We start from the raw sequence: 15,084 nt of genomic DNA on the forward strand, positions 1-15,084 counted from the left end.
AAAAGAAATTTTAATTTACCCTAATAAAGATTATTGATGGATGCATAGACAGCAGTCCCACAAAAAAACGGTCCTTGTTGTATAACAATTTTAATTTACAGAACATTGTAATTTAGTGCAAATAATAACACTTCTGATGTACAACTTAGAAATATAGAAAGTGTAGATTACTGATGAATTATCAAAATTAAAAACACTGGAGGCATTCTTAAGCTGACATTGCTCATAGATCTAGCTCCTATAATCAGAAAAATAATGATCCAGATCCTTCTGAACATCTCACCCCTTGGAACGAACAGATCTGATTGCAAAACTCCCAACCTATGATGGCATTAAACATTGGTACAAATGTACATCTTGAGGTAAGATTATGTGAAATGCTGACCATTCCCAAATTAATTTAAGTGTTGATAAATGCACATCAGGTGGCTGTACAGTAAAGATATTCAGGAGTCCTGGGGTTTTTCAGTCAAAGGGCAGGAGGCCACTGCATTGTAGTGTGGGATTTGAAATGTAATGTTGGAATATGACTAAGATTCGAGGGGATCTATTCTATACTACTCCACATTTTATATCTTTACCGTATTGTTACAATAGCAGCTGGTCTAATTGCCCAAACTGACAAATTGTACAGACTTGAGCTTTTCCCTGCACCATCAGGGGTGGAAAAGTTTTTTTTAAAAACTACCCAGGGTGTACAAAAGGTTTCAACTCTTCACTCAATTAGCGAGAGGAATCAGCACATCTATTGCTGGCCACATACAGATACACTTTTACAACTCAGCATCTATAGACGGCAGTCAAATCCAATATCAACATTCCATTTTTGATTAGAATGTTCAATTGCTCTTTAAATCCTACTCCAGGTTTCCAGAGCCCTACTGTCCCCGCATTCAACCATCCATTCAGGTTTGTCACATTGGTAAACAAACTAAAAAACGTATCTGGTTTTCTCCATACAATACATTGTGTCCCTGGTGCTCCCCAAAAGCTACTTTATAGCCATCTAGAAATATAAAGATTTCAAAGCTTTAGGCCCTGGCCCCCTTTCAAACTGCAAAGAGACATCTGTGGAGGGACAGGAAACCGCAGAAAACAGGTGATAATGTACCAAACCTAATCAATGCTTCTCCTGTCCTCTCTCATGGTAGTAACTTTAGCAGCAGCAAAAGTAGCTGTAATACTAGTGATTAAAGAAAACCCCCAAAAAGTGTAATAAATGTACAAAACAATTTACAAAAAGCAAATAACTGGTAACAATTCAAAAACCACTTAAACTCTTGAATTTACATACAAATGTACCCATGACCAACAGGTGCTGTTAAGCCATGTTAACGTGGCAGGATGACAACTACTGATGAATTAAAGCTGTAAAACCAGTCTCTTCTGAATGCAGTAAATGGACAACGTTCTAATTAGGAGGATGAAAGGGTCATGTAGACATTGAGTCTCAAGTGGGCCCTCTGCAATCCTGTAAAAAAGGAATGAAAAATCAGATAAACAACAATGGAATATTCTGCATTTCTAGTCTATTTCTTTTAAATAAATAAAGCACCTCTCAAGAGAAATCCGACCCATTAACAGTGGCGCAAGACACCTAACCCTTAATTGCTCTCCTGGCAAAATGTAAGCTGCTTTGGATAAAAGTGTCAGCTAAATGTAATGTAATACATGTCTCAGTTTTCTTGCTTTTATTTTGGTCATGAAACAAGCCGTGTTTGAATTACGGGTTACCTCTGGGTGTTCAGAAGAGGATGGGCTTTCCAGCAGTTTTCTCCTGGACGAAAGAGGTGAAGCGTTTAAGGAACTTTGGATACTCTCTCTTAGCCACGGCTCTGAGGACTGAGGCTGGAGCCCAACCTCCTGGGTTCACTGCAGCCACACGGAGGGAAAGGATCAGCAAAATGAGGAAACGTTCTAACTTATGACCAAACAATTAGTGCATGTGCCGCCGAGTACAGTCAGGTGTAGGGTGCCCTCTAGTCGTATCAGATATTTTCAAACAAACTCGCACAACCTGTCTAGTAATCTAGCACAGGATCAGCACTTCCTTCAGGGCTTTACAGTAGGTTGGAGGTTGAGGCACTTGAGTGTAAATTAAAGTTGAAATGATGAAGATGGAAAGGCTTTGTTGTGTTGGCTGCTGATCCTGCCATTAGGCATATACAATAAGATCAAAACCCCATGAGGCTGGAGAGGACCTTACCATTGGCAACGTAGGTGATCTTACAAAGGATGTTGTCTCTGCTGATCTCTTTATCCCCCTCTGGAGGGCTGACCAGGGTTTGGCAGATCATAGCCACATTGATTTTGGCCCGAACACACCTGTTGGTGGGCTGGAAGCAAAAATAAAATGTACCAATTGTAGGAAAACAACACTCTATTGCATGATAGTGCCAGGCATAATGTACGAATCTTACAAGGGCATTGTCGTGGTCCACGGAGAAGTTGCAGACCAGCCATGTGTCCGGATCATTTTCATTTGTTGCCAAGATCTTCCTGATGGCTGACAGATAGAGCACATCCCGCTGAGAGGCAGGCCACACTCTCTGAAACGCAAACGGATAATCAATGGAATAAGCTGCCGGATATTATCGATCAACCGCCTTTCAGCAACCTGTGAAACAACCATGCCGTTAATTCACCTTGTGTGTCTGGTAAACAATGACAGCATTATCAGAGAGCGTTTCCACAACGTTGAAATTTTCAATGGTGGCTGAGGGAGAGAAAAAAAAAAAAGTTCATTGAGGTCACAACATTAAAAAAGAGGAAGAGAAACGATGTTGATATGATGGAGACTTCTGAACTTACTCTCCCAGTCCATTCGCACAGCCGTGTCCCAGAAGTAGTGGCACAGCTCGTGTCCCGTCACCCCCTTCACAGCATGTGTGGCTTTGAGAGGGTCCAGCACAATACCGTTCTCCTCTACCTCCCTCCTGTACACCTGTCACACAAAGAGCAGCCCGTGAGACAACAAATGGAAAGTCATGTTATCACTATAAACATATTGGCAGTCCTCCTGTAGAAGATGTCATGGAGCATCCTTTTGATTCTTCCCCTAAGTGACCGAACTTAAGCATATTTTCTCATTATTTTACTGGTAACTCATTCAAAGGATTATTTTGTGACATTTTGGCATGAATACCTTTCATTTAAGTATCTGTATAGCTCTTTCCTTCTGCTCGCAAATCCTTTTGATATTAATGCTTGTTCCTAAAGAACCTTTCAGTCAATAATACTTACATACTTCGACAGCTAGGGATCAAGGGAAATGATTCATAACAAGCTTCTCTTCCTCTGTGCTCACCTTCATCTCTCCTTCTTCTATTACAAGCTGCCAGTTAGCATCTCCACCCACATCCTGAAGGGAGTAGGTCATATGATTCTGCACCATCTCTTCCACCTGGATGAGATGGATAAAGATTAAGTGAACATGTTAGACACGCTTTAAAAACAGGATACATTTAGAGGAGAGTGAGACTGTGTTGTATTATGGCTGCTTCGATATGGTGTAATAATTATTAACTATAACTTGGAGCAATCAACGCTGCTGGCCCCTGTGCAGATATGATTATCATGATTCCAGGTTTTGATGACATCTGAGGTGGAAAAACTTAAAACTACATCCGTTTCAGAATTAGGAATTCTTCAAACAAACACATCAACCACTGAGCTAGTAGTTACACAGCACTTCATCCTGTTTGGGCGGGTTGTTCAACGTCCCTACAATGCAGGTGTGTATATACAGTGTACACTCAGTCTGGATTCATGCCTGCTTATGCTGTGGAAGACAGAGTAATGTGCAGTAAGGAGGTAGAGGGAATGAAGAGCTCTCTACATTCCCGTCATGCAGGGTTGGATAAACATGGGTCTCATCAGCGGCAACCTGTCAGTCCCTTCAGGAATGCCAATTGTGTCAAGTTGGTTAATTTTTGTCTTGCATCGTATAAGACTTTAGTGCAAAGGAAATGTTTGTGAGATCCTGGAGTCAGTAGACATTCTCATGCTCTTCCCGACTTCGGGGGGAAAGCAGGGGAGCGATTGCATCCCTCTGCAAATAGAGTTTCTCGCTTTTGACCAAATACAGTACCTGAGTGCTGAATCTGTGAATGTCATCTGAGGCACTGACTAGCTCAACGGAAGACAGGGAAGAAGAATGGCTACGGGGCTGTTCAGCAGAGATAGGAAGAGTGAAAGAGAAAGGAGTAAGGCACAAAACAGGCAGGTTTGCGGAAGTCGTCCAAAGAATGTTTTCACAACCTGATCAAGCAGCATTTCATATTTCACTAGTTGTAAGAGGATGAAGCTTCAGACAGAAAAGAGAAGCAATGCAAGCAGCAGTACCCAGTGGTCATAAATTAAAACCAAGAAGAATGAACATAAGATGTGCACCTTGGCGGCAAACCGGTGTGTACCGATACTGGAGTAGACGTCTCCTGGAGGAACAGGAGTTAGTCGAGGTATCCGGACCTTCTCTGACTGGCACTGACGGACAGAGACAAGGACTGAGATTAAAAGGACACGGCAGAGAGAGGTTTAACTGGGCTTCAGTTCATTTGCCTTTAAAAGGAGTTTAAAAGAGAGACAGAAGTGTTCCCAGGGAGGGCAACGAGATCGACAATGTGTTATGTTTTATACATCTTCATCACACCTGCTCCTCTATCTTGTCCTGTCGGTCCAGCGCAGCTTCCACCGCATCAAAGAACTCATCCTCATTGATCAGACTGTTGGGCCCCTCCTGTGAAAAGCAAACGTGAGGACACAATATAGGAAAAGCAATACGAGAACCCGGGGAGAACGGCTGTGACAAATGTGCAGAAACAGATGGGAAGACACTAAATTTATTTTCATCTTGCCTCGTAGTCTGGGCCGCCGTAGTGTGACTTTTTCTTTAGTTCATTCATAGCAGACTTGTAGGCATCTTCTACCCTCCTCCTCTTCTCTAGCTCCTGGACACAGGGAGGACAGTGTAGCAGACAGATCAGTAAAAGAACCCAAAAGCAAAGGTACGTGTTGATAAGTTTCTTGAAAAGAAGTAATTCAGTATGAAATAGCACAAAGAATTGATAAAACCGATTAGTTGATTAAAAGGTGACTAAGAGGAGGCAGTCCTGAGTAATAGGAACAGTCATTATGTAACTAGAAACGCCAAATAAAACATCTGCACTGCATTGAAAAGGGAGCAACTTCACCTCTCATTTAGACAACACAACTTGACTTCAGTGTTACGGAGCCTTAACAAAACCACAGTGACAATGCTGCTTCGTTAGATCTCTGCTGATAAAGACTTGTAAGAGAAGAGCAGTCTTACGTTCAGTCAGCGAAACTAACGACATAATTCAGCTGCAAGTGTTCTCAAACCGGTTTTACGTAATATCCCATCCCCTGCCAGACAAAACACACATCACCCAATTTAACTAGAAACTGGCCTCTGCAAAGAACAACTTAAAATATTGCATCGTCTGCTATTTCTCACCATCTGCTGCTTCAGAGCACTGAAACACAGCAGATCAGCTAATGGCTTCGGTCTCTTCAGGAGAGCAAGTTAATCAAAATGTAACCCCTGAACTCTGCCCAGCAAACTGATCATATTCCAGAGACGTCCTAAATACCAAGTCAACTAAAGTAATTATGATTAAAAGTATGAGGGGGGGATAAAAAGTATACTCAGGAGTACTCGAATTGGAGGGAACGCGATGCAGAGAGACATTGAAACCAGGCGAGATTTAAGACTTGCCACAGAGGTATAAGGAGGAGATCCGGTTGTCAGTGGTGTGTAGACACTAAACAGACAGACACCTACTTTAAAGAAGAGGCTGCAAGTCTGTAGAGGTATCCATCTCTGTGTCTGGTACTTGAGCTTCTCTGCCCTCTTTTGTAGCGAGGGCTTCTTCAAACTGCACCATGACGTCTTAGCAGTCATCTCCTTTGACTCCTCTCTCTGTACACGTCCGAGCAAGGGCGTCTTGTTCCTTTCAGTGGGTTTTTCTGAACTATTTTAATTTCCCTATTCCACATCCGCAGTTAAACTTCATGCAGAATCAAACACGGAGAGGTTGAGGTAGTTTCACCCGAGCAGCCCGACTGACTGAAAGCACTTCCCTGCTATTGTGGCTCTTAGGGTTGGGCAGCGTGACTTCAAACACAGAGAACTGGTTTGACAGGTGAGCTGAGCGGATCAGGATGTAAGGCATGAGGCGCTTAAGGTGGTATAGCCGAAAATACAACTTTAGGTGAGGCAAAAGTCAAGGAATGGGGGACTGAATGGAACAGGTGCATTTATGCTTGTGGTAAGCAAGTCTGACTTTTTTGAAAAAGTATATGTTCTTTGGGTTATAGACATTAATGTTACAATTTATTTAGCTGCTTTTCAGTAACTACATATAAATATGTATATAACCAATTAGAAACACACTGTTTCCAGCCATTTGAACTGCTTAATTTGAGGCCAATTTAACGGATATATTGATAAAGCACTTGACCACAAACGGAAGCAAAAGACAATTTAAAACATCCGCATAAAATCTTTTATTGCCAATAAGGAATTGTCTAACCCGTTCATTTAAATATCTATGTAATGAATACAGCTAAAGTATTTTAGAAATGTCTGAGCCAAGATTCCAAAACGATTACTGTACATTTGTATCATAACTTCACTACCACCATTAATAACTTACTTATGTACTAAAGTCCTTGTTAGACATTTGGACACTGATAACCAACTCCTTAAAGACAATAGAAGGCAGCAACTAGTTCCTTTACGACACCTCCCCACAGCCAGTAAACTCAGTAAACTACTCATTAGTCACATGACCTTTAGTGACGAGTGCAAGCAGCGTTCACCTTGTCCACCCTCTTTTGCCAGCTGTCTTCTCGTTTGACCATCAGTTCGATGCAGTGGGACAAGGTGGAGAGGATGCCTGCTGTGGTGGCTTTGAAGGTAATGGCCTCGCCCTTGAAGTCTATTCCATTCATCGTTTTTGGACTGACGAGGGAAAACACTGGCACGGACAAAAACAAAAGAATCAACTGAGTGTGACCGCTGTAACTTGATCATCTTTTCACGTTGAATTGAACCAGTCATTACAAGGCCACACATGACAGACATTTCTCAAATAAAGATATGACGTGCAAGGCAACTCACACTTCTCTTTGCTGCCATTGTTGTTGTGATTATGTTCACCCTCAGGTCTTGCAGTTGTAGGAAAATCTTCCTCGTCCTCCTCTACTTAAAGGTAAGAGCAACACCATTAAGATGAATTCATCCACTTAACTTAACAATAAAACAAATACCTTAACTTGGACATACGTATTTTTGAATGGACCTCAATTTGAAATATGTATTTTTAGAAATCTCTCGCAGCCCATGAGTGAAAAATTACAAATTAAACTTTGCAAAAATACATTTAAGTCACAGGTTACTTACCTGTGTCCCTCTGGAATTCATCTTTGGAGACAACATCAGCACAGGAGTCAAAGTATTTCTGCAGGGTGTCCACTTGTCTGCACAGAATGTCCCGGAAGGTTTCCATTTCAGCTAATTTCTCACGCAACCTGTGCCCCTTCTGAGCAGAGAAAAACAGAAGTAAAGTGGAGTAGTTCTCTTGTTTAAACCACAAGGATAGCTCATCACCAAATGAATAACTTTGAAAAACAACAACAGATTTAGCACCCTGGCTATAGGTACTTTCAGAAGGGGCTTTTGTATATATATATATATATATATATATATATATATGTATATATATATATATATATATATATATATATATATTTGTTACAATCCGACAGCGCGGAACATCTTGAGACTCATGTTGTTACCTTGAAGGAGGATGTGGATGTGGCGGACAAGGCACTGGCTGCTGAGGTGAGTGACAACATGGATCCATGACGCCTGAGACTGGTTTCTGATCCGTAACCGGACTCGGCCTGACGAAAAAGGAGGGATTGAAAAAACAGGGAGAAGTAAGAAAAGAAGGAAAGGTAGAGTAGGATGTGGATGATAGAAGAAGGAAAACAGAGGAAACAGAACATCAGTAGATGCACAAAAAGCCCATTAAACAATTATGAATCAATAAGAAAGTCTGCTTCTAATAAAAGAAAGAAGGCAGAGAGAGAGAAAGGGGGCGATCAATGCTCGCAGGCAGCAGCACTGAGTAAAGCAGGGCCCACGCACAACAACACAGGTCAACAAACAGTCTGCCGAAGGGACGCATACATTCATCAAGACCACCTGATACGAGTTGGAAAAATAAATGACACCCAAGGCCAAAACTACGCGACCTCCTGAGAGAAAATGCAGTTTTACCCTTCACGGCCACACGGGGCCCGTCTCATATTACCTGCCTCTATTAAGGGAGGGAGTGGCAGGGACGGCATTTGGTCCATTAACTTATGACCGGGCAATGCCAGCAAGTACCGTGTGCACATGCATTCTCACCCAATAATCTCATCTGTTCCACAAGCAGGTGTTGACTAGAATACTATGATATACCATTTACAGACAGACAGCAATTGAATGAGCCAATTAGTCCCACATTTGTACTTTAACTGTGTTTGTTTTGTATGCGCCTAAATTTATAGGCTTGTCTTTCTTATTACTGAATATACAAAAAATACCTAAAGAGAGTGGACATTTACCAAGAATAATGAAAAAACTGTCATACAATATCGGCCTGTCTAAAATAAATGAATAATGGGACATCATTATTAAAAGACAATGAAAAAATAGCCCTAACTCAGTGTTCAACCACTGAATAAAGTAAAGCAGTAAAACAACTACTAAGTAGTACAGCTACACTACAGGATTTGTGGTTGAGCCTTATCTTGATGGCACAGCCGTGCTCACACACATAAAAAGGCATTTTGTACCCACAGCTGTGTGATGGTAATGAGATGCGTGTACAGTAACTCAGTCGGTGACCATAGCAACCACCGAGTACTTCACACCTGAGCTTATTGCTGTTTGGTAAATGACTCAATGATCTTTTTTTAAGATGCTTAGGATTAGTTCAATTAAAGAAAAATCTAAATAGTGAGTGATCTCGTTAAATGAATGCCATGCAGTGAAATGAATAAGCTCGCCCATCAGTTTTCTTAATGTACAAGACCACACACATGCAAAAATATGCCATGGCAAAGACGGGCCATGTTCATCAATTGTATCAGATTTCAACACATTCTAACTAAAGAATTGGTGATAAGTGACCGTAAGCAGCCATGCCAACATGCTATAAGCCCACCATCAGACCATTCCAGCACCCAAAACACAGCAGGGCACTGCTGCAGTCCCGACGGTTGGATCGGCCCAACATCGCCCAGACGCTCCCTCAGCTCTCCCACTCTTGTAAAAAATTCAGATGCTTAAATCCAGTATCCCGGGTTCTCTGGAGACACCTCGCCGAGGCACAGAAGGAAAGAGCAGGATGTGGAGAAGAAAAGCCATACAGACTCAGCTAAAATTATCAAGTGAAAAAAAAGAAAGAAGAAAAGCAGCCGCAAAAGAGGGAGCGGAGGAAGAGGAAATTAGTCATTTTCTTCGTAGCGGTCAGAGAAGCGGCCGACACCCGCTGCCCCATGAAGCGGAAGAGACGGACGGAGTCTGGTAACACGCGTGGACTCAGAGACGCGCGTACACACTCTCCCCTCTTATCAACAGACCACACACCCTGATGTGTGAAACCTTCTCATCTTGAGGGGGATCAAAATAAAGTAAGCTTGCATTTCTGTATGAGGGAGAGAGAGAATCCAGAGGTAGTTGTGTGATAAACCAGCGGGTACCGAGGGTGGCGCGGGGGGGCAGCCTTTTGTATACTATGACAGAAAGAGAGAGTGGGAGGCAGGAAAGAACATTTGTCTAGATCCCCTGCATAATTTCCATATACCTGACTGCCCTTTCATCTTTTATCATCCTGGTGGAGTCTGATGGAGTTCACTACTGAGCCTGGAAGCAGCCTGAGGAAGTGTGGTGGAGCAAGTAGGAATAAATACAGGGGTTTCGCCCCATGTCCCCTCCAGTAACACCCCTCTGAATATGACAGAATGGAATGGTCTTCTCAGTGTGATTGAGTTTTATATGTCCCTCTTGATTTTAGTTGCATGGCGAACGGGCATAAAAAAAAAGAAGGTATTATTCATCATGAGCTGCACTTAACGTCCCTACACTGTCCACAACTTTTTCCACCTCCAACACAAACACACCCACACATAAAAACACAAATGGCCTCGCAAAACAAACAGTTTTTTCCTCTGTAAAATATCTGCCTGATTTGATAATGTGGATAGGCTGATATAAGTAGCTTGAACAACACATTCAAAAAGCTTAAATCATTACCTGTTCTACCCACTCTAAAGCACTACATACAACAAAAAATCTGCCGGAGTTCATCATATTTTCACAAAAAATACAACCCTCCAGATGTAGTTTATTGTTGAGCTTTATTAGTAGATACCAACATCAAGCTAAATGCTTAACGGTTCAGATAGGAAGTTTTATATTAATTCAACAAACGTGAATAAAAATGTGAAAACATGATATATTTCAAGCAGATGCGACTAAAAGGACTTAGTACGCGAAATGCACAATTTCTGTGACCTTTTTTTCCATTTGCCATATACGTCTAATACTACAACAAAAAGATTTAATATCTGTATAGAATGTTCAAAAAAAGTCAAAGAACAATGAGTTTATTCGATAGAAAGAGGTTTTCTTTTAGTGGATTCACTTGGCACAACACAGTATGAGCTACGACACCCTGTGGGACCTCTACTACACCTTCTTCCTATCAGTGACCAAAGGTTAAAGATATTTTGTCTCATGTCTCCCAACTCAAGATTAAAAGCAGAAGATGTTTGCGCTGGTGGACACCAGAAGCAACTTGTTCTCTGTCCAGCCGGGAGCAGTGCAGACACACACTGCCATACCAACGCTGCAGGTAGGCCAGCGTTCAGCCTGCTGAGGTTACTGCCGGTGACAATCCGCACATACTTTCACGGTGTCATTAATGGAGTCGAGGTTGGCAGTCAGTCACACTCAATTGTTAACACCCAGCAGCACCAAGAACACCATCCACAGCAACATTTTAGTGGACAACGCAGACCTGACGAGAATTCACCGCAAGGGTGGTGTTTTTATGTGGCGGATGCACGGGAAAAAGTACATTGGTCTAACTCTCCAAGACACGTTGTACCAGATAATACAGATAACACACACAAACAAAGAAAATAATTGCACTCAACCCAAAGTCACAGTCCAATCATACCGATTGAGGTTTATCTCCTGTCTGTAGGGTGCCACACTGTACAAGCAACACAATGAAAACTAAAGAAATTTAGTTTATTTTTTAACTGAACTAGCATAGCGAGCTGTATCAGCTAGTTCTGAACAGATCACAGCTGTGTATGAAGTGGTTTTCATAGAGTTCTTTACTCCCTGATCGTAGGGCCTGAGAACATACCTAGTACCCTTTAAACATTTGACCTATGTTTATGTTCCTGTGACGTCATTGTGGAGTGAGCAGCTGCCTGGTATTTGATAACAGGGGATACCCCCAGCATTCCACAGATCCTTTACGTACCGGGTGAGCGGCTGTGTGTGCGTGTCCTTCTGAATCCCTGTTTTGACACAACAAGCTCCCTGAGCAAAACAGATATCTCTGTCTCTTCTGAAAAAATATTGAAACCTGAACCAAAATGGAACCTAAATAATCAGTCAATAATGCAATGTTTTCAAGCACAGGCCAAAAAACAATTACATACAGCCTAAGGAACTGGCACATGAAGGAAAATGAAAAATAAATGAGGAAAATCAAGTATCTTTTGTATAAATGATTATATCATTGTAATACAGCCGACTTGCTTGCAGGTAGGTACAATTCCAAGGTGAAAAACGAAGCAAGCAAGAAAAATCCAGAAAATCTACGGAGAAAGAGGAGCCACTCACCTTGTGCAGCTCTATTGACTCGATCCACTGGAGTCTGTGCTCAGGATCTTCAGCTCTGAGGTACCAAACACTGTCGTTCACACTGATGTCAATGCGACACTCGTCAAACTCGTGAGGCTGCAAAGTGAGAGGAGAGGGCTCATGGAGGGGTTATAAGGCGGAGCGCGGGTCATGTCAAAAAATACCAATCACAAAGACAAAATAGCAATATATTTTAATACTAAAACACAAACGCGCAATATAAGTTTTCCCCTTTGCTGCCTGTGCAGTGTTTTTATGACACTGGCGGACTAGTGATGACACGTTTCAGACACACAAAGATCAGTCACAGAGAAGCGTTTACCACACAATAAACAGGGATTTTTAATTAGGAAACCAGTCTCATGTCTGCAGCAGAACTGTGCATAGATGGTCTTTCTCCATGGCTTGGATCATCATAACGTTTCCTTCTACCATGAGGCCAAATCTTTCAACTATTTCACTCCCCCATCTTACAATCCACCACACCCACCTCCAAACACTAACCCCGTAGGAACCCAAACACGTGCACCACAGAATTCCTGTTTCCTCTGAGATTGGAATTTGACCACTGCACACAGCTGGGGAGATATCTGCTCCGCAACAGTTCCTTATCAGAAATAAGACACAGCTGGCATGAATATCCTTCCTGTTTCCCTCGAACCAATCCTACGGCCCCTCTGTCAGCTGACGTAAGCTCAAGGTGGCTTATTTATATAACAGCAGAATATACTCTGAACCCGTAACTTTATGCAACATCGTCTTTACACTTTGACAATAAGTCACACAAAAGGTCAGAGCAAACGTTTTCCCCTGGAAACAGATATCACATGAAATGCCCTCCAGTTTCTACATTTCACAAGAAGGACGGTCATGCTGAGGAACATCCGGCCTAGATGCCATTACTGGTTGGAGAGATCCAGCCTATCTTACTGTGCCGTATCAGACACAGCCCATAAAGCCAAGCTTTACAGCACAGTTTATGCCCCTGCATGAAACAATCTCTTTCCAGTTGAATAAGCGCAGCTGAATCTCTTTGAGTTGCTGCACTTGTTCACAGGACTGAGGAACCTTCCACGTTAGTAAAGAGAAGGTTATCAGTCTAAATGTAATCATTTATACGCAAACACCAATGTTGAGAGTTTAAACTGACACTGTGGTAGAGATTTCCTACACATTTTGATTTGGTATGATGACAATCTGGTGTGTCTACAGCTACACAATGTCTAACAGACTGATACGAGGCAGGAGGAGAAGCAGAGGCTTGTTTCTGCATTCCTGAGTGCTCATACCACGGTGTCCATAGACAGCGCTGCCTTTATTAAGGAAGACGTGACCATGCAGGTCCTACTTTTCTCGTTATTAGTGATCATGTGGATCCAATTTGTGTACACTTAGTTAGCCTACTATATCACAAAAACACTACAAATGCCTTGTGGTGGAAATCCATTTAGATCTCTGCACAAACACCAGAATTGGCCAAACGCCCACTGAAGTGAGCACAGCCATTAGAGGAAATTAACCGTAACCCCTCATGTGTGTAGTTTTAATCCCATTTAGAGTCATATAATCCTATTGCACAAATCACAATAAAACCATTTGTTTGGCCTCTGCACTCTGTTGTGGTATGCCGAGGGAGACCAGTGAATATTTAACCAGGGTGTGGAATTTCTACTTATCTCCCCAACAGGGTGCCTGCATCAGGACAACGCCGGTCTGCTTGCTACAGTATGCGGTCAAAGCTTACATTTTAACCACGGCAACAGCAGTTTCAAGTGTTCTGTGTTGGAACCGCCATGGATGAAAAGGCACGGTGCCAGAATGCCTCCTTCTGCTAAACTGCAGGTCCCTTCCGATGTGAACATATCAATAGCAGGATCATTACTAGTGAATACCTTGTTTGTCACAAAGGAACAAAGTTCTACTCCATGCTGACGCCAATAGAGAAAGACAGGATCAAAACATTGAGACATTCTAGGGAGGGAACCTGGCTCCAAGGGTCACTAATGCAGAACATAAAGTCCAATCTTCTGAGGTTCCCTGGATGGTCGGACAGGTGCTGGGCTCATTCGGTGCGTTGTGTACTCACCGTGATAACGGCCTTGCGGAGGCACAGAGAGCCTCTGCAGCCGTACTCCCGTTCGTCCTCGGACTTGTAGTAACTCAAAGTGTTGTTTTTCAACACGACCCATCGGTCCTGCCACCCGTGGATGTAATTTGTCCACTGTGGACACGAGAGGAGAGTTAACGCGTCAATAGATGTAGATGAGGGATTAATTCAACTGTTGCACATCACCAACAGTGTGTGTGCGTGATTAAGATAAATGGTTTTCTCAGGATGACAGGTCGAAACGTGTTGTTGTGTGTTGTAACCTAAAGTTACCTTGCTCAAAACGCCACCGAGCTCCACATGCTGCGCGGATGGTTCCGGGTCCACATCCTCATCCGACCCGGACGATGAACTCTTCTCGGACATTTAAATCCAAGCCTCGCAGAATCCTGGAACCGGACTGAATGGACGGATTCACGCGTCACTGCCAAACCTGCTGACAGCTTCTTTAACTGAAGCTTAACGTCAGCAAAATACCGTTATCTGGGTATTACCCGAGTGAACCAAACATAACCCGAAGAGCGTTAATTTATCCTCAACCGGCTTGTCTAGTAGCAAGCTGCTCTGGGGGGGCGACAGCTGGGTCTCAACCTCTCCGTTTTGCGGGCTTTGTTTTGAAACTGACTTTGAATACCAATGGGACGATGGTTAGCTAACGTTAGTTAGCGTTAGCTGTCAAACGACGCGACTAGCTTAGCTTTAAAAAACTGCACCGGCTCGTTGTGACTGTCCTCGTTAGCTGTCTCGGCTGCAGTGGACGAACTACTCGGGCGAGCGATCGATAAGGAGGACTTTCTTCTTAGCGCGGTACCCCAACTCCATGCTACAACTGACGAGCAACGGTCTGCGTCGCCGCCGCGGTCCCGCAGATTAGTTAGCAATAGCGGAGGACTGACTATCTGGTTGGGGGTGGAGCCGCAGCCACGCTTTACTGTGTACTTTACACAGTGACGTCAAGTTAGATGGAGACACCGGAAGCTACACACGTTTACTTTCAGATTAAAACATTTTATTT

At 42.8% G+C, this 15,084-nt stretch overlaps 1 protein-coding gene across 2 annotated transcripts; it reads right to left on the reverse strand.

The window, feature by feature from the left end:
• Positions 1-73: 73 nt before the first annotated feature.
• On the reverse strand, positions 74-14,938 carry LOC119224517 (ceramide transfer protein-like). 2 transcript variants are annotated; one of them, XM_037481530.2, is made up of 18 exons: positions 14,343-14,938; positions 14,049-14,183; positions 11,942-12,058; positions 7,822-7,929; positions 7,427-7,565; positions 7,145-7,225; positions 6,844-7,001; positions 4,857-4,949; positions 4,652-4,738; positions 4,393-4,485; positions 4,091-4,168; positions 3,308-3,403; positions 2,812-2,944; positions 2,646-2,716; positions 2,421-2,549; positions 2,207-2,336; positions 1,735-1,872; positions 74-1,471 (listed from the first exon to the last, which is right to left on the reverse strand). In XM_037481530.2, exons 1-17 carry the CDS (start codon positions 14,433-14,435, stop codon positions 1,745-1,747), a joined length of 1,869 nt encoding a protein of 622 aa, XP_037337427.2. In that variant the 5' UTR covers positions 14,436-14,938; the 3' UTR covers positions 74-1,471; positions 1,735-1,744. The 2 variants fall into 2 exon arrangements, with proteins under 2 accessions (XP_037337427.2, XP_062418343.1); XM_062562359.1 differs by lacking the exon at positions 4,091-4,168 and having other exon boundaries at positions 14,343-14,935.
• Positions 14,939-15,084: the final 146 nt, after the last annotated feature.

The sequence above is a fragment of the Pungitius pungitius genome, chromosome 5 (genome assembly GCF_949316345.1).
Source record: "Pungitius pungitius chromosome 5, fPunPun2.1, whole genome shotgun sequence".
In the NCBI taxonomy this organism is placed as follows: domain Eukaryota; kingdom Metazoa; phylum Chordata; class Actinopteri; order Perciformes; family Gasterosteidae; genus Pungitius; species Pungitius pungitius.

What these genes read in the sequence shown, in the direction of transcription:
- LOC119224517 (XM_037481530.2), bottom strand. Translation starts at nt 14,435, where the DNA reads ATGTCCGAGAAGAGTTCATCGTCCGGGTCGGATGAGGATGTGGACCCG. An exon ending in TAGAAGAAGGAGAGATGAAG is followed by an intron (nt 2,945 to 3,307) that starts GTGAGCACAGAG and finishes TTTGTGTGACAG; the next exon opens with GTGTACAGGAGGGAGGTAGA. An exon ending in TGGACCACGACAATGCCCTT is followed by an intron (nt 2,337 to 2,420) that starts GTAAGATTCGTA and finishes TTTTGCTTCCAG; the next exon opens with CCCACCAACAGGTGTGTTCG.